This window comes from Dendrobium catenatum, unplaced genomic scaffold, assembly GCF_001605985.2.
Source record: "Dendrobium catenatum unplaced genomic scaffold, ASM160598v2 fragScaff_scaffold_772, whole genome shotgun sequence".
In the NCBI taxonomy this organism is placed as follows: domain Eukaryota; kingdom Viridiplantae; phylum Streptophyta; class Magnoliopsida; order Asparagales; family Orchidaceae; genus Dendrobium; species Dendrobium catenatum.
The window spans coordinates 1,552,552-1,571,573 of NW_021319234.1; the positions used below are offsets into that span (position 1 = coordinate 1,552,552).

Genomic DNA, 19,022 nt, shown 5'->3' on the forward strand with positions numbered 1-19,022 from the left:
TGGCTCTAGAGGTGGCATGTCATCCTCTCCCTCAAGGATCTCAACTTCCGGATTCCTCCTCCCCCGAAGCGGGTTCGGATTCCCTCCTACGCCATGGTCGCCGATAGTCTCTCTTGCTTCCGACGCCGTCGAATTAGTCTTCATCTCAAGTAATTTCTTCATCATCTCTTCCATAGCCGTGAACTTCCCATCCAACCTTTCATTGTTGGCGGTGATTTCAAGGAATTTTTCCTTCAAATCTGATTTTAAATGGCCAAATTCGCCTTCTAGGACTTCGATCTTCTTTCCGACCATTTTTCTTTCTACGAGTCACAAGAAATCTTCCTCCGAATGCCAAAAAACCCGCTGAAATTTCAGGATTTCAGCCGCCGATGGTCCCAAAAACGATGCTCTGATACCAATTTGATAGGATATACTTGTTTGCACAAGTAAATCTACCCAAAAATGAGCACTACAACAGGGAAACTGCTGTTCACAGCAGCAATTCAGCCAAAAACAGTGAAAACACAAGGAAAACTGAGAGAGATCTTATAGAAAAACCAATAGAGCAATTGTATTTCCCTAGTAGAATCAAGAAAACAAGCAAAGATACAATTTCTCTACTTCATTGACTAAGTGTTGTCCTTGTCACAACAACATCCCTAATTGCTTAGGTTGCTTAGACAAACATTTTAGCTTGCTGTCCCAGCCTTTCCAGCACCAATTAGTGGCATTTAGGTGAGTCTAAGCTTGTGTTTAAGTGCTGTCCACGCTCTAGAAGCCCTCCAAAACACTTAGACAACTTAGATCTTTGTTGTACTTTGCTGTCTTGTTCATTTCAGCATCATTTAGAAACTTTAGGAGCATATTTCCTTAGCATTTAGGTGCTGCCCTTGACCCAGTACCCTTCCTAGTCACCTAGACTATTTTATCCACTAATGGGGTTTGCTGTCCACATCTTTAGTGCACCTTCTAGAAACAATTTGGAGAGTCTAGCTTCGCTTTAGGTGTTGTCCCCTATCTAGATTCATCCCTAAGTGTTTCCAAGCGCTTTCCCAATGAACCCGATAAGACTTCAAAAGAGGTTAGATGACATCGTTAATCTAGTTGGCACTATGACTAGAATTATGACGGAGCAACCACTATCCCCACTCTAAGTACGTGCCCCACTCTGCTTATCAACCTAGACCTGAGTTTAAGCCACAACGACTAGAATCACAAGACCGTCTACCCACCTTTGATGGTTCCTTGGACCCTTACTACTTTAGGGAATGGGTTAGACAATTATAGGACTATTTTGAATCGCATGATATCTCTAAGTCCCGCCAGTTTAGCATTGCTAGGTCACATCTGAGCGGTAGTGCTCTACAATTTTGGATGAGATTGGAAGATCATAAAGAATCTCGAGGTGAGTACCCTACTTGGAAAGACATGAGGCAAGAACTTAATTTAAAATACCAACCCTCTACCAGTGATCGCCATCTAGAGCACCACCCTACCTCTTTTGTTGGAACAAACCTGAACATTACTGTGGTCGAGACCACCCTTCCTTTAGTAACATAATGCTACCACACCCCATAGGTTTTCTCTTAGCCTTGATGCCCGGCCCATTATTGGGTCTTCTGCTGGATCAATCTCATATGACTCCCCACTTGGACCGACTTCTAGTCATCCCAGTCAACCTTTAGCCTCCCTAATCCTTGACCCTGCAAGCGTGATTTTAATAAAGAATGCATTAACAAGAAAAAGTCCTCTGAACCTAAAACTGAGTGCATCCATTTCGTGGATGCTAATGATATTAATGATAACCAGGACTTCTTTGAGGATGAAACTGAAGTGATTGAATTAGACTCCCTGATTGACTTAAATCCTGATTTAGGAGGTCTAGAACCTTTTAACCTTGATACCTTAGCCCATCTGGAGTCTAATTTCATTAATTATATCCCTTTGGATAAGGTCTGCCTGGACAATATTAATTTGATCTCGAAAGAAACTGATCTGACCTTGAACACATTGAAATTAAAATCGGAAGATTCTGATTTAATTAATGAGATGACTCTGATTTAATTTTGAATAATTCTGATGGCAATGTGGATAATTTCAAATTGGAAGTAAGTCAATTGAAGTTACTAACTGAATTAAACCCTGATTTAAGTGACCCCGAATCCATTGATCTTAGGGTTATAACAAAACCTGATCCTATTGAAGATAGTAATATGAGTTTGGAAGATAGTAATTTGAATCTAAAAGATTCTGAGCCTAATTTGAACAATAAACATCCTCTTGTCTTATTGGAGTCTATTTTAGGAGTTGCTCCTTTAGATTTACATTTGACAGAGTGTACCTCTCTTAATTGGACTTATCTCACCGACCTTAGTGTTAGAGAGAGTCTTAGCCCATACTTTAATGTCACATTTCTAATTGTTGTGCGGCTTGTGCCCAATTCTGTTATGGATACCCTACCCCATTTCTTGAGTCCCATACCCGCTAGTGTGACTCTTTGGGCTATCCTACTATGGTAGTGAGTCATGACCCATCGTCTTATGATATTCTTGATTCCTACATTATGACCTCGATATCCTTGTCCTTCCCTATTAAGGACCATCTCTCTCCTAGTTGGATGACTTTGTTAGATTACCCTACCGTCGCTAGGAGACTGTCTGTGATCCTAGCTGAGACTCCCAATGGAGATGCCCTTTTAGCTAAGGATGTCTTCATTGCTCCTCCTACACCAGTTCCCTTAAATACAAAAATTTTATGTCCTCTCATTTTGTGACGGATCCATCTTTGTTCCTATCTATGTGTGCTTGTGAGTTAGTGTGCTTATGTGTGTTTTTGTAGTCTGTTGTCTTCCGAAATTTTCCTCTGTTTTAAATTTGTGTGTGGATCCACAATTCATTCATCCTACATATCAAATATCTTGCATCACATTTTTCCTATATCATTTATCTTGTTGAGTTTTGAATTTTGGACACATGATTTCAAATAAAACATACCGCATTTACATTGCATATGCATGAACTACTTAAGGAAATTGCACACCTAATTGAACCGAACAATAATAATTATAGGCTTCATGCTGAATTTAAACGACAATGTAAAACTTTTGAGGTTGGTAATTCAGTGATGGTGCAGACTTGTCTGGGAATTGCATGCTAGAAGTGCGGGATCATGTAATATAGTCGAAGAAATCAATGACAACGCTTACATGGTGGATCTGCTTGCAGAGTTCAATATTCACTCCTTTTCTAACATAGAAGATGTAGTAGCTTATGAAGGTCCAGAGTTTAAACCCCACATACACTTCAAATTAAGCCTTGTGTACCCCACCTTGTGAGAACCCCAAGCATATCTCCACTCCCAAAATATTCCCAAAATACCTATAGCGGAGAAGGATGACATGATTCTGAGTGATGACATTATTCCCACAAAAGAGGATGGACGAAGAAGATATCTGATAAGGTGGAGAGGTAAACCAGAGTCAGAGGATACATGATCTGAGCGCAAGGAACTATGGCAGATCGACCCAGATGCCCGAGAATTCTTGAGACACCCACTCGACGGAGTCGAGTTTTCTCTTACCCGGGGAGAATGATGAGGACATCGAAGATCAACGGCTACGATCGTGTCTATTTATTTTGATATATTTTATGTATTTGATTTGTTATTGTTCTTTTTCCCTTTCTACCCTCACTTAAGGGCTTTGTCTTATGTTTGCCCTATGGGCAATTGTGTCTTTTTATTTTCCTTCATGTATTTGGCTATTTAAGTCTTCTCCCTCCTCTTGGAGAGGGGATGATGATTATGAAATAAATTTCAGTTTTCATATGGATCTCTTTGTGAGTTCTTGAGAGGAGAAACCCTAGGAGGGCCACGCATCACCCGTCAGCCGCCGGTAGATTCCGGGACTAGTGGTTAGTATTCGTAGTCTTTTCTTCTTCCCCATCTCCCTACACCCGGCCAGTTCCACCTCCCCAAATTCCCCACCCGCCGGCCACTTCAAGCCTCCTAGCCGCTGGTCAAAGCCACCCGCCCCCTTCCTCTCCTTGGGTCATCGCCACCACCTTGAGTTGCCGGCCTTCTCCAAGGTATTTCCCCAAAACCCCTAACTGCCGGCCTCAATAGCCTCTCCAACCGCCGACCACCACCCCAGCAGCCACCAGCCTCCACCTCTTACCTATTCTCTCCACTAATCTAGTCGCCGCCCCCTCTTGGCTCCAACAAATTTTGAAATTCAAAATTCCCAAGGTGATTATTTCCCTGCCTAAAATGAGTTCTAGTTAATTAGGAAAGTTTCCAAATTGGATCTCAAATCAAATATTGGAATTCAAATTCTTTCCTCATGCTCAAACTTAAATTAGGAAATTTTCCTAATTGAATTAAATCTGAAATATAATTCAAATTTGATTAAATCACTAATTGATTTCGTTGGGGCCCACATACTTAATATAACTTCCCCTCTCTCCCATCCCCATATGGCCGGCCCCCTTCCCCTTAATTTCTCCCCAAATGAAGCCCCCAAATCCCCCACTAAATCAGCCCTAATCCTCTCCTAATTACCGCCCTCCCTCCATTAAGGAATAAATTTGAATTTTCAAATTAATTCCTTCCCAAAACCAATCAAAAATCTGAATTAAAATTCAGAGTCATGATTTCCCTCATTTTCCCCTCAACCCTAGCCGCCTCAACCCCAAACCCTCCCACACAGTTTTCCCCCCAATTCTTGAAATTCCTAGGTGCTGTCCAGGAGGCTTCGGCAGGCCAAACTGCTGTCCTACTCGCCAAAAATCTCCTGCTTGCTGTCCTAAAAGTTCGTAGCTGCTGCCCAGGAAATTTTCTCTCTTATCTTCCTAGTGCACTTACTACTTGTGGTTATATGTTGATTCACGACAATCTTGCTAATTCTTCCTCGTTAAAGTCTAGTAATTAGAAGAGTTGAGTGAGGGATCTCCTCGTAGTGACTAGTCTTATTGTTAGCATTGGGATTTATGGTTGAAAACCAATCATGTATGCAACGTCACATTAATTGACTAGTTTGCAATCTTAACTCCTATGCATGTGGTTTAGCCTAAGCTTATCTTACCGCTCTGTGTTTAATTTTGTCGTTTAAAATCAAATATAAAAGATAATTACTGTGGCTTCTAAAATTAAGCGTGCAAATTTCCTTAATCTAATCATCCGTGCACGTACATTTTACATCAGCTATTATATTTAAATATTGGAGCAAGGATTCACACACCTGCCAAACATTTGCCAATACTTCACCATTCACATATTCCAATTCATTTAGAAGAGAAATTTCATGATCATTGTATTTAACCGTTGTTTTTTTCATAGCTGCATCATTAACAAAGCAATCAAAACGACAAGTATGAGTAAAATAAAATGATATCAATCGGTTCAAAGTAGAAACCTTTCCAAGTAACAGGGTCAAGCAGGTAAAGTGTTGAGCTACCATCACTACCAAATATAACTTTCCCATCTGTTGCAAGTCCCCAACCATCGTTCATTGGATGAGCAAATCTACCGATCTGCAAAAATATGCATCTCACCGAAAGAAAGAAAAATAGCATGATGAAGGTATGCAGACCCATGTAGCATTAGTTGTCGATTTTCCTTCATTTCCATAGCTTTAAATAAAAAGAAATTTTTCAACAATAGATGATTGCAATTTCTTTGACAAAAGGGCTATGACAAGTTTTTTTTTTTTTTAATGAAACTTTAGGTAGGATAATGGAACATAGGAGGAGCAGCCAATAAAGGTTTAAGGGAGTAAAACATACATTGCAAGTAGGATAATATCATATAGGATCAAATATCTTGTTGATTATCTTTCTTTTAGAATTTAAAAAAATATGCAACGGAGTTTGTGCAAGCATGGATTGTGAATTGCATGTTTAAGCCACCCAATATATAAATTTATTTCTTGGATGATTTGTGCTCAAATAGTGTTAAAAAATCACAGTAAAGCATGCGCTTTCCAATGTACTTTAATTTTGTTCATAAGTGTTAGCTTAATCAAAGTGAACCCAGAAGTAGACAAGCATGCGCTTCCTTTCAAGCACAATCTGCTCCAACCGCATGCTTCAATTTTTCAATAGAATTGCTAGTTTCTATATTTTTCCTTATTTTCTTTTTTTTTTTTCTCTCCATAGATCCTCCACTTATAGCTATGCTTTGCATATTCTTCAGCCTCATTATTCATAGCCATTCTTTTATATTTCCACATTATAGAAGACTTTCATTCACCACGTATTTCTTGAGTGAAAATTAAATGTGTTAGAATATACATTTCTCTTTACTCCATACTAATAAATTAGGGTTGATATTTTAGAATTTAAATTACACAAGTAGGAGTTGCACTAGATATGGTTTAAGTGTGACTACAAATAAGAGTTTGAATGATGATGTTGTAGAAATTAATAAAATTGGAGATATAATTATAGCTTTAAATATTATTGTTAATGCTAAATAAGTGTTTATTCTCCTCAAGTAGATTTTAATATGTGTTCAAACATAAAATTTTAGAATGAGTAGGAAGAATTAAGACACTTGAAGAAAGAGTTTGCATTGGAAGAGATTTTAATGAACATGTTGTCAGAGTAGTATAAAATTTAAAAATCATTCGTAGTGGCTATCGGCTTGAGCGACTAATAAAGGTGATAGGATCATATTAGATTTTACTCTACCTTATGATTTTGTAATTACTAATAGTTTATTTAGAAAAAAAAGGAGTGTTTCATCACTTACCAGAATAGAAATAATAAAACTCTAATTTCTTATTTTTTATAAGAAAAAAAGAACGTTTAGATTGCAAAAATTGTCTGAGGGTGTTGGTTCCTATTTTTAAGAATAGAGAGGATGCACAAGAGTGTGAATTATAGAGGAATTAAGTTAATGTGTCATAAATAAAAATGATAGGAGAAAGTAAGTAAGAATAGGCTACGATGTGATACTAATGTATCTCAAAATTAGTTTGGATTAATGCCGAGTAGATCTACATCTACTATAGAAGCTATACATTTATTGAGAGATTTGATAGATAAGTATAAAGAGAGAAAGCAGTATCTACATATGATATTTATTGATCTAGAGAAAACATATGATAAAGTTCCAAGAGAAGTGTTATAGAGAGTTTTAGAAAAGAAAGGAGTTACTAATGTTTATATTCAACTTGTTAATGATATATATATATATTATTTATGTTCAAACACAACATGATTTGACAAAGTATTTTCTCATTTTAGTTGGATTATATAAGGATTAGTTGTAGATCAAAAATCGAATATATGGAGAATAATTTTGGTAGCAATAGATCTAGTGGTAGGCTTGTAACATTTGATGATCAAGTCATTAAAAAAATTGAATATTTTAGATATCCGTGTCTATTGTTTAAAATGATGGTGAAATAAATGGGGACATTATTACTAGAATTCAAGTTGGATGGTTAATGTGGAGGGATGCATCGGGCATGTGTGATAGAAAAGTACCCCCCAAACTTAAGGGAAATTTTTACAAGATGGCGGTAAGACCAGCTGATGTAGAACGGGTATGGGGGTGGGGGAGATTTGGAATTTGAATTACTTAATTCCCATAATGTGATATTCAATTAGCGAATTAATTAATGGATGGGAATTAAAAGGAGAGGAGGATATGGAAAGGGGAGGGGTAGAGCTGGCGGGTAGCATGATTATGGGTGATTGATATGAGGGTTAAAGGCAGCTATATTTATAATCTTAAAATAAGAAAGTGGATTTAAATCAACTCCTATTTAAAATTCAAAATTGCATGATTTGAGGGACTTCCCTAAAATAGTTTTCCTCATTTAGGAAGTAAAATTCATATTCAAACATAAAATTCAAATTCAAATTCAATTGAATATGAATTTAAATAGTTTCCAAAATTAAATGGATAGGAAATGATTTGAATGCTAAATTTTGAATCTTTGAGCCAAGGGATGGATAATGGCCGGCGGCTTTGGGAAGAGGATTGGGCAGGCGGTTGGGTGTCTTTTAACCTAGGGTTTGGGTGGAGTTTTCGGCCAATAGGATAAAGAGAGATGGGGAAGTGGCGGTTAGGAAAATAAGGAGAATAATAAAAAGAAAAGAAGACAAAACCGCGAGCCTTAGACTCTTTTGAAGACTAACGGGTGATACGTTTCCCTTCTCCAAGGGACTTCAAGCCACCAACCCTGACCCATCCTGCGGCTGGTGAAAACTCAGATTCCTTCCCATATGAATCTCACTAACGTCCTCCCAAAAGATCATAAGTGCATAACACAAATTTTATTATAATTTCATTATACCTAATACAAGAGAAGAGGCCTCTATATATAGGCTCAAAAGAAACTAAAAGACATATTTGTCCATTTGACTTACATAAAACAAGACTCTTAAATAAAAGGGTAAAAAGGGAAAATTACAAAATTAAATCAAAATACAATTAATACAACAACAATAACATCAAGCCTTTATCCCACTACGTGGGGTCGGCTACATGAATCTTTTTTCTCCATTGTGTCCTATTAAAAGTCAAATTCTCGTTTAAAACTAAGATAAAACAGAATGATCTCGGTCGTCGATCTTCAACTCTTCCAGTGAATATCGTCTATCGTCGGATGTCCACATCACCAGCAATACTTAATGGCACAAAATGTTGGCCTTTAAAAAAAAAGCATAAAATTAAATTAAGTGTTACATAGATGAGAATGCTCAGGTGAAAGAGTGATTTTACACTTAGAGACAGAATACAAAACGAGTATATACATGAAAGGGTTGGAGTAGCCCAGTGGCAGATAAGATTACAGAGCATCACCTGAGATGGTTCAATCACATATGTTGGACCATGTTAAGAGAGTAGATGTATTAGATCCGGCCTATATTAAGAAAGGTAGAGGTAGACCTAAAAAGACATGGTTAAAAAGTATTAAAAATGACTTTTTCATTAAATTTAAATGAGAATTTGACTCCTAATATGACACAATAAAGAAAAAAGATTAATGTAGCCGACACCACATAGTGAGACAAAGGCTTATTGTTGATGTACTCCTTATTGATATTATTTTGTAGGTAGTAATGTGTGTTCATTTGTATTTCTTTTTTTTTTTGGAGAATGTCAGTTCACTGCTATGTTTGTACTCTCAAATTAATGCAGGGCATCTTGGATTATAGAATTTACAAATGTAAACCTAGGATAAGATGCAAAAATTAGCACAAAAATGAACAACAATCCACTAATTATTGGTTTAGTAAAAGCTTAGCCTCTTTTGATGTCAATAATAAAATACATAAAATACACTACAAATGATACTTTAAAACTCATCTAAAACATAAAATTATGCAAAACATATTATATGGTAATGAAATAAAATCACATAATGATTAGGAGCAAACCAAAAGTAAAACCAAATTGCAAAGTTATAGCAAACTCAACATAACTCAATCACAAATGCAAACCAACAATTAAAAAATAAATAATAATAATAATAATAATAAGTACTCAGTTTTATTCAAGCCTCACACTGGTAAGAAAGAAAGCATCCCTCAGAAGTTATCACCAAGACTTTCATCACACCCAAAGAAATTTCCTCCAACACGCACATGTTTGAGAGAAAATCAAGAATTTTGCTGAACCATTAAATAAATTTTGCATACCTAAGAGGTCGTATTTATAATCAAAAGACACAAAATAAGTAGTTTTGAAAAAATCTCAAAATCTGACCTAAAATTGTATGTCTCGATTTCAACAATCATAATTATAGCTAAAATAATAATTTTGGATTCAGCCGGAACAAAAACAACAAGCTTTAGTCCCTGTTATAGTGAAAACTGGAGAACAGAAGGAAATTGATAGTTCTCCCCTACTACAGTAGAAAATTTGAGAGCATGCAGAGAAGAAAACAGCCGATAAGGTAACAGGCAACAATCAGCGCCCACAAAAAACACAGATAACAAAGTTAGTTACCATATCAACAGCATTGGGCATCAACGACAACAAGTAGTGTCAGTTTCCAAAGAGAGGCAGGGAAGTAGCAAACTTCAAATAAAAGCAAAAAGGTACATAATCCAGGAACAATTTTGACAACAAAATCAACAGTAGATTCTTCCAATATAATAGCTAGACAACAAAAACATAGAAACCAACCATATGCCCAAATAAGGAATCAAAAATAGTCACAATTTGCAATACTAAACCGAACCCACTAAAGAAATCAAAATATTAGAGAACACACCTTCTAATAGACGGCATCATTATAGGTAAATTTATAATAGGTAAAACAACTAAAGCAAAATCAATGCACACAATATGCATATCTAACGAGAATAGATTTTTTAGATTTGGATCATTTTGCTCAGCTTGAAAAATCCATCTCCGATGAAACAAGTATTTAATATTGTCAAACAAAGCATAATTGATCTACAACCTACAAAGCAATCATTGAATCATCACAAGAAGGTTTGTCATCCCAAAACATAAGATATATTGATATCCACTATTAGTAGTGAACATAATTTCAACATATAATATAGCATTTAAAACAAGGGGTATAAAACCATCAATTAAAGTGTTGAATGTGAATTCAAAAGGAAAAGCAAATCTTCAATGTGGATGATCCTTGGCAAGAAGACTGAACCTTCTTCTTCAAGGAGGGATGAACCTAAACTTCATGAATGCACCTTGAATATGAATAACCACATGAAACTTCCAAGCATGAATCAGGAATATAAAAAATTGCAAGCAGCCTCAATATTGTATCAATATTTAATTAAATGAGATTCAATAATAGTAAATTCAAAAAGAGTGAGGAAGCAAAAATGAAGGGGTAGGACATACCAAGATAAAAAATAGGTTAAAAAAGAAAATGCTACTGAACTTCCCATTTTCTGTTGACCTAGTACCTAGGAGCTACCAAACTTCACTCCCACGATTCAAGGAAAACCTCAAAAATATTTCATGAAGTCGAATAAGAATGTAAGATATGGATATGGAAAAGAAAAAACCTTGCTTAGATTATACCGATCATATATGAACCCAGTTTTTGTTAACCAGGTCACTTGGAGCAACCTGCACGTGAAAGCATCAGTTAGATGCCTCAATGGAATAGAACGTAGACAAAGAAAAAGAAATGCATATTTCTACAATGCAACATTTAACAAAAGAGAATTATCATTTTTGGAAATCATAAAGGCCAAGTTCATAGGACATTGTAGAAAGAAAAATAATGTTTTCATCAAAATGTAAGGATGTAATTTCACCACATTGTTATGCAGGGGAACAACCTCAACATGCCACATAAGTTTGCACTTTTTTTTTTGTTACTTAAATAAAAAAAATGGTATTTAAAATCATCTGGATCATTTCCATTATATATATATATATATGTTGATGTTATATATATATATAACATCAGAGGAATAAATTTAACATATACATGAAATATTTTCGAAGTAAACAAAATAATACAACAAACAGATTTTTCAAAAGATTAACTTTCTCAGGCTGACTTGAAATAACTGGTTAATCGCTTATAGATGTGCGTGAAAAAAAATTTAAGCTACAAGAAGATCCACATACCTTTCACCAAAAAGGGTGAGGCCTTCTCCAAAAAAAGATTTGCCCATAGCATAAGAAAGTTCTACCTGAAAGGAACGAAACGTTGGTTCCATTTGCCACACTAAATTCAAATACAAGTCATCCTTAGGAAGAAAATATAATATGATGAATGTAGTTAGCTTCATCATTTTGTATGTAATCTATAATCAACTTTCAGAACCTTCAATTTTATATTAGTTGAAGTAAATAGCGTTACTGAGTGGTTTGTGCAAAAAAGATTTGCACAAAATAATATTAAAGACGATATGCAAAATTTGAAAGAACAAATGAAAAATGGGGATTCAAAAATCTGACAGTAAAATTGTTGGGATATGAAGGATGACACTGATGAATACGAAATTAAGCATCTGATAAAATAGCAATGATGATTTTTCATGTTGAGTTGTTGCGATAAGAAAATCTGCCATGTAGGGTACATGTATTGTGAAAATAATTAACCACCATCAAGAGACCTTAGTTGTTGTTCACCATAACTTATACACTCAAACAATTTTTTTCTTAAAATTCCTTTGAGGCTTACGCAAAAGCATATATATAGTTACAATGTTGTAATTTTTTAGTATTTCATGCACTGTATAGTCATATCATATACAAGCTCACAACAGACCTACACATGGTTGCAATGTTATAAACTTTTGGTATTCCATGCCCCTTATAGTCAAATTATATACCAATTTGGCACACAACACATATGGACATCACACAATGCGTGCGCGCGCACACACACATTAGTGGTTGTAGAGTGATTGTATTTAATATCTTAAAATTGTACATAAATCCACACAAACATAGATAACATAAGAGCTATAAGAGACACTAGAGCTTTTACATAAAATTTTTAGAAAAGGAAAACCAAGGGGTTGGGCCCAGTTGAAATGATTCCACTAATATACATTATCAATTACAAATGATGTCATTCCTCATGATTGGGGAAGATATTGTATTTATACAATATAGTAGACATAAAATGTATATAACATATTCTATGAAGTTATAAAATCCATGGCAAGGGAGCTATCTTTAGGAAATTGCTTATAGTTTATTTGATTACTCACCTTTGAGAAGGGGAGAATGTAGATCAAGAAAGTCGATATAAATCTTAATGCTAATATTGGGAGTCGTAGTTGGTTTTAACGACTTGCATCGGTCTTATAAGCGATGACATGCATCAACACAATTGATGACGGAAGGCATTGGGGTCATCGGGTGATACTGGACATGAGACTACAATTGGACGATGATAGTTGCCGGGGGGTACTTTAGCCAGGCAACGAAAGCTAGGAAACTGTAGTTGAGCAACGATAATTGGAGGATTGTAGTTAGGCGATGGTGGGTGAGGGGGGAGGGTGGTACTTTAGCCAAGCAATGAAAGCTATGAAACCGCAGTTGAGCAACGATAATTCGAGGATTGTAGTTAGGTTGTTGGGGGAGGGGGTTACTTTAGCCAAGCAACAAAAGCTAGGAAACTACAGTTGAGCAACGATAATTCGATAGTTGAAAATAAAGCTGTCGATGCTCTCAGTTGTCGTATGATGACTACTACTAAGATGAGAGCAGAAGTCGTGGGATTTGACCAAATGAAGAGGGACTATTTGGAATGCCCCGACTTCAAGGAGGCCTACTCTTTCTTGTCCACAGGCAGCACGCGCCTTGTGGACGATTTCCTATTGGAGGATGGTTATCTTTTCAAAGCTCAAAGGCTTTGTATCCCTAGCACCTCCCTTAGGGAATTTCTTGTCTGGGAACTCCACGCCGAAGGCCTCGCTGGGCACTTCGGTCGGGACAAAACTATCGAAGCAGAAGATTATTGTTACTATTGGCACAGCCTGAAGAGAGATGTAGGTAGGATGGACAGTCGGTGTCACACATGCCAACTGGCCAAACAATGCAAACAAAACACGGGTCTGTACACTCCTCTGCCTATCCCTAGTTGCCTTTGGAAGGATGTTAGCATGGATTTTATCTTAGGCCTACCCAAGACAATTCGTAGGAACGACGCCATCTGTGTTGTAGTTGATCGGTTTTCCAAAATGGCGCATTTTCATCCTTTCTCCAAAACGTCCGACGCCTCTCACATTGCTGAGCTATATTTCAATGAGGTCGTCTGTTTACATTGTTTGCCCAAAACCATTGTATCAGATCGGGATGTGAAGTTTACTAGCTATTTTTGGAAAACCCTGTGGATGAAAATGAGTACTAAATTACAATTTTCCACTGCCTTTCACCCACAGACGGATGGTCAGACTGAGGTAGTTAATAGGAGTTTGGGTAATCTGTTGCGGTATTTGGTTGACGAGCACATTAAGGATTGGATTCCATTTTGCCTACAGCTGAGTTTGCTTATAATAATTTTATTAACCGAACCACTGGCCTAAGTCCTTCTGAAATTGTATACGGGTTCAAACCTAGACAGCCGTTAGACCTTATACCCATGTGTTCTACTTCTAGGTATAGAATTTCTGAGTCTGCATCATCATTTGCATGAACTTCATAAATAAATTGCACAACAAATTGAAAAGAGCAATAATGATTACAAAATATATGCGGATTTAAAATGAATATTTAAAACTTTTGAGATTGATGACTCCGTGATGGTGCAGATTCATCCGGAACGGTTCCCGGAGGGAACAGTAAAGAAGATGCATGCTAAGAGTGTTGGACCATTCAAAATACTTAAGAAAATCAATGATAATGCTTATGTAATATATATGCCTGCATAATTCAACATCAATCCCTCTTTTAACATAGAAGATCTAGTTGCGTATGAAGGTCCTGACTTCAACACCAAATCCAATCATACAGCAGCCTTGTGTGACCCCACCGTGTGAGAACCCAAACCTACCTCAACTACCAAATATTTCCAAATCACCCATGGCAGAAAAGGTGGACTCGGTCCTAAGTGATGATATAATATCCACAAAGGAAGCTAGACGAAGAAGGTACTTGATCAGGTGGAAAGAAAAGCCCGAGTCAGAGGATACTTGGTTGGATCGCGAGGAGTTGCAGCACATTAACCCTGATGCATTAGAGATCTACGAGAGCACCAGAGACACTTACTCAGCGGAGTCGAGCTTTCTCCCACCCCGGGAGAATGATGGGGACATCGGATCGTGGAAGATCTATCAGAGACGTGGCCGTCAATCGATGACCACGATTGAGTCATTGTATTTTTGATTTGTTTTATGTTTTTTTCTTATTTACGTATTTTCTTATTTATGTTGTCATATTGTGTTTGCTTTATTAGTTTTCCGTCGTACCCTTTTATTAAGGGATGTCGTATGTAAGCCCTAAGGGTATTGTCATCCTGTTATATTTAAAGTCATTGTAAGAGGCTATTTATAGCCTCATTTGTTCTTCTTTTGAAGTTAATGAATGAATGATAAATTTTCTTCTCTTGTGATTTCTTTGTGAGATCGTATGAGCATTTGAGAGAGAAATCTCTAAGAGAGAGAGATCGTATCACCCACCAACTTAGGAGACAGCCGAGTTCGTGGTTCCTTATTCTTGTCTTTTCATTAACCCCTTCTCCCAAACCTTGCCGCCAGTCACTTAAATCCCTTCTACCACCACCACATAAACTCCTCTTCATTGGCTAAACTCAACCCCTTGGCCCACTTGCCCACCCAACCCCTTCCCCCCACATCCACACCCACAATTTCCACCTTAAACCGCTGGCCCTAGCCCCTTAGCTGCCGCCCCTATCCTCTCTCCCTTCTTCCTTGGATTTCCTAATTTGGTTGGGGTTAATTTGGGATCAATTTGAAATTCAAATCAATTAAATTTGAATTCAAATTATTTCATAATTTAACTATTCTATTTTAAGAAAGTTCTTAATTAAATCAATTTGAATTTTAAATTTAAATTGGATTTAATTAAAACCTTTCCTAATTCCTAAACTCAAATTAAGAAGTCTTAATTCCTCCCACAATTAAGCCCCATAGCCGTCGGCCCCTATTAGAGAGAATTGGGGATTTGTTTCCTAAAGCTCCCCTTTCTCTCTTGGAAAGATTTCCAAATCTCCCCACTACTCCTTGGCCGAATTTTCCAAAGCCCACAATCCTTAATTTATTTCCAAAACCAAATAATTGAATTAGGAAATAAATCCCCATCCCCATCCCTCATTATGCTACCGCCCCCTCTCTCTCTCGCCACTCCCTGTCTCTCTCCTTAATTCCCCTCCCCAATTTAGGGGAGTTAATTCCTCCTAAATTTCTCCTATCTTAATTTCAAAATCTGAAATTTATGTCAGATTTTTTTGAATTTAAATATCCCATTCAACCTAATCCTAACTCCACGTGTGGCTCCCCCGCTTTGGCCGAACCCTCTCCTCTCCTTAGCTCTTACTCTTGAGAGGATCCCTCTTCTCTCAAGACATCTAGGAGCTTTGAAGGCGCCGTCAATACCACCACATACACAAAGCCAATGCATGGCTGATCTAGATCTTGACTATGACCTCTCCTACGACGAGCAAAGGTTCGTGTGCATCTTGCATTCAACCTTCTTCGACGTCAACCCGCGCATCGACCACACCATAGAAGAATACGTGGAGCGCATCCTGGATACCTTGGTCAAGGCTATAGAAGAACAACTTGGAACCGTCGAGTGGAGGATTACAATCGATCCTTAACGAAGGTTTTCTAATTTCCTTTCTCGTATTTCTTAACGTCTAATCCTTTCTTGTGATTTCATTGTACTCATGAAGGACACGTTTGTCCGATTCTGTCAAGCTTAGTAAACGTAGGGAATTGAGTGCACTTCACTGTTTTCTAAATCTTATTGGTAGATTAGGGATTTTTGTTGAAAGCTACTACTTTGCATGATATTGTTTTCCTATGATATGTTGATGTTTCAAATCTCTTGATATGCAACTTACCCTAAACGAAAGTGACCGCTCTTATGTTTTGATTCATCGTTTTATTCGCTAATAGTTCTATTTGTTATTTCTCTAATCTATAAGTTGTGCAAGCTCTTAAAAAAACCTTTGCAAGCATTGTAGTCCTACATCAAAAACATTTATTCAGAATTTTAAACTTATTAATACTACACTAAATGCCATTAAATTTGCAAAAGCAAAGAAATAATTTTGTTGTTTCTAAGATAATAAATTTTGCGGATAAGAGAATGAACCTAAATTATTGAAAATTTGAAGTTTTGAGTGTATATACCTTTCCAGACTGGAGATCAACCTTTCTTACTGTTGACTGCATTTGACATTAGAAATAAAATATCACATGACCATCTAATTGAAGGAAATTAAAAAGAGAAAAATAAACAAAGAGTTGAACGGTCAAAGAAAAAAGAATTACGTTGTAAAAGTACATGTTCGAGAAGATCATGCAAAGGGTGAAAAACATTTTGAAATTAAAAGAAATCTGATTTGCACGATATAGATTAGCATTATTGACACCTGGGTTTAACAAGAGATCTTTTCATCACAAAATTAGGAACCTAAAATTCTTGTGTGTGGGTGGCATCAGAGAATTCATATGAATTTTACAATGTTAATTAAAAGGGCCAGATTAACTGAGAATGATTTTATTATTGTCTAACAGCAATGGGTTTTCGGAAAGAGAAGAGTGATAGAGACTTCAAAGGGTGAATTGGCAAGAAATCAAGATTCAGCTCTTTTAAGTAAAAGGGGAGAAATTCTGGAAAAGTAGCGGTGAGTACCCCCGTAGAAGAAAATATTTTGAGAAATGTTAGATGGACACTGGGCAATGCGTCATATGTGGTCAAGTTATACATAAAATGAAGACGAGGATTAAATTTGACATATTTGGTGAAAAGAATATTTATTTTCCAGTTGGTCAAGGAGTATTCGCTTATCTGCGAACGGTAAAATAGATGACGACTAGTAAGTAGTAACCATGTATTATTAAGATGAAGGATGAAAGTAAACAAGTATAGAGGATAAAAGATGTCTATGTGGTCAGTTATCATATAAATAGGCTCCATATAATCTATCAAAGTTGCCACCCAAGAGCTCGATAGAATCTACCGATATATTGATGGAAAATGTGCCAAAATCAAGAACGCTACACAAAATGGTCATTAAGGAATCACAAAAACTGAAAAGTACAATTACAAGAATTGATACATAGTGCTTAAAAAATCCAAGTTTATTATCTTGAGTAGAACTAAAACTATTTGTGAAAAATAAAGATGGAAGTATGAGATTATGTATTGATTATTGAGAATTGAACAAGGTGAATATCAATAATAAATATCATTTATCAGAGATTGATGATATATTTTATCACTTAAAAAAGGCTTTAATTCTTTCAAAATTTATTTGAGATCAAAGTATCATCAATTGAGAAGATAATAGCAAAGATTGTAATATGCACCAGGTATGGCCACTATAAATTATTGTTGGTGTCATTTTGATTAATAAACAAATGCATTAGAAGCCTCCATTGATTTAATAAACAGAATCCAGATCAATTCATAATATGTTTATTAATGGCATATTGATGCATTTAAGGAGTGAAGAAGAACATGCTAAACATTTTAGCATTGTATTGGATACACGTAAGAGAACATTTTTTTTAATTTACTAATTTTGAATTTTAGCTGAGGAATGAGGCATTTTTGGGGCAGATTTTTTATAGAAAGGGCATATAAGTTGATTCTCAAAAAGGTAAAAGCAATTTTTGATTGACCTATTCCAATCAAATTTTCTAAGGATCTCAATTTCTTGGGTATGGTTGATTAGAATAAAAGTTTTATGAATGAGTTCTCGTTGATTAATCCTGCATTATCTAGATTCAAAAAGAAATAAAATTAGAGTGTTCTGTTGAGCAAGAACAAATATTTTAAAAAGAATTCTTAGGAATCGTCCTAGGCAGGACAAACCAAAAGTGCTATGGGGAAACCAGATCCCCGCCCCTCTGGATGTAAAGTGTGGAAATCAAACAAGTCAATTGTGTTGAGCAACAATATTAGATTAATGCAATATAGCTTCCGTAGCAATTATAAAATCATAAGCTAAAATAAAATCTAATATGGTCATATCACCTTCATTAGTCACTCCAAATTCATAGCTATCATGAATATTTTTAAAATCTTCTACCACTTTATCAACATGTCAATTTAAATCTCCTCAAATAAAAATAGCTCCTTCAAGAAGTATCTTTTATATTAATTCTTCTAAGTCATTCCAAAATTTCAATTATGAACACATATTCAAATCTACTTGAAAAGCATAAATACTGAAAATATTAATAATCATAGCATCAACAACAATCTTTAAAGCTATAATTTTATCTCTAATTCTATTAATTTCTACAACATTATACTTAAAACACTTATAAATAATCATACATACATCATTTCAAATATGACTTCAACCTGAATATCATAGTTTAAATCATAAAGTCATAAACTATTAATCTCCTTAGCTTTCCCTCCAACCCATTTAGTTTCCCGAA

At 36.0% G+C, this 19,022-nt stretch overlaps 1 protein-coding gene across 3 annotated transcripts in view; it reads right to left on the reverse strand.

The window, feature by feature from the left end:
* LOC110101688 (glutaminyl-peptide cyclotransferase) overlaps window positions 1–19,022 on the reverse strand; it is a 49,988-nt gene that overhangs the window by 25,371 nt on the left and 5,595 nt on the right. For 2 of the 3 annotated variants that reach the window (XR_003701398.1, XM_020829682.2), the window contains exons 3-7: window positions 16,758–16,793; window positions 11,554–11,618; window positions 10,980–11,043; window positions 5,393–5,510; window positions 5,219–5,316 (exon numbers count right to left, since the gene is read on the reverse strand). Coding sequence is in view for 2 of the 3 variants with exons in the window: in XM_020829682.2 (XP_020685341.1) it covers window positions 5,219–5,316; window positions 5,393–5,510; window positions 10,980–11,043; window positions 11,554–11,618; window positions 16,758–16,793 (381 nt within the window). In the remaining variant the exon portion in view is untranslated. The remainder of the gene's footprint in view (window positions 1–5,218; window positions 5,317–5,392; window positions 5,511–10,979; window positions 11,044–11,553; window positions 11,619–16,757; window positions 16,794–19,022) is intronic. The other variant, XM_020829684.2, reaches the window with a different exon arrangement.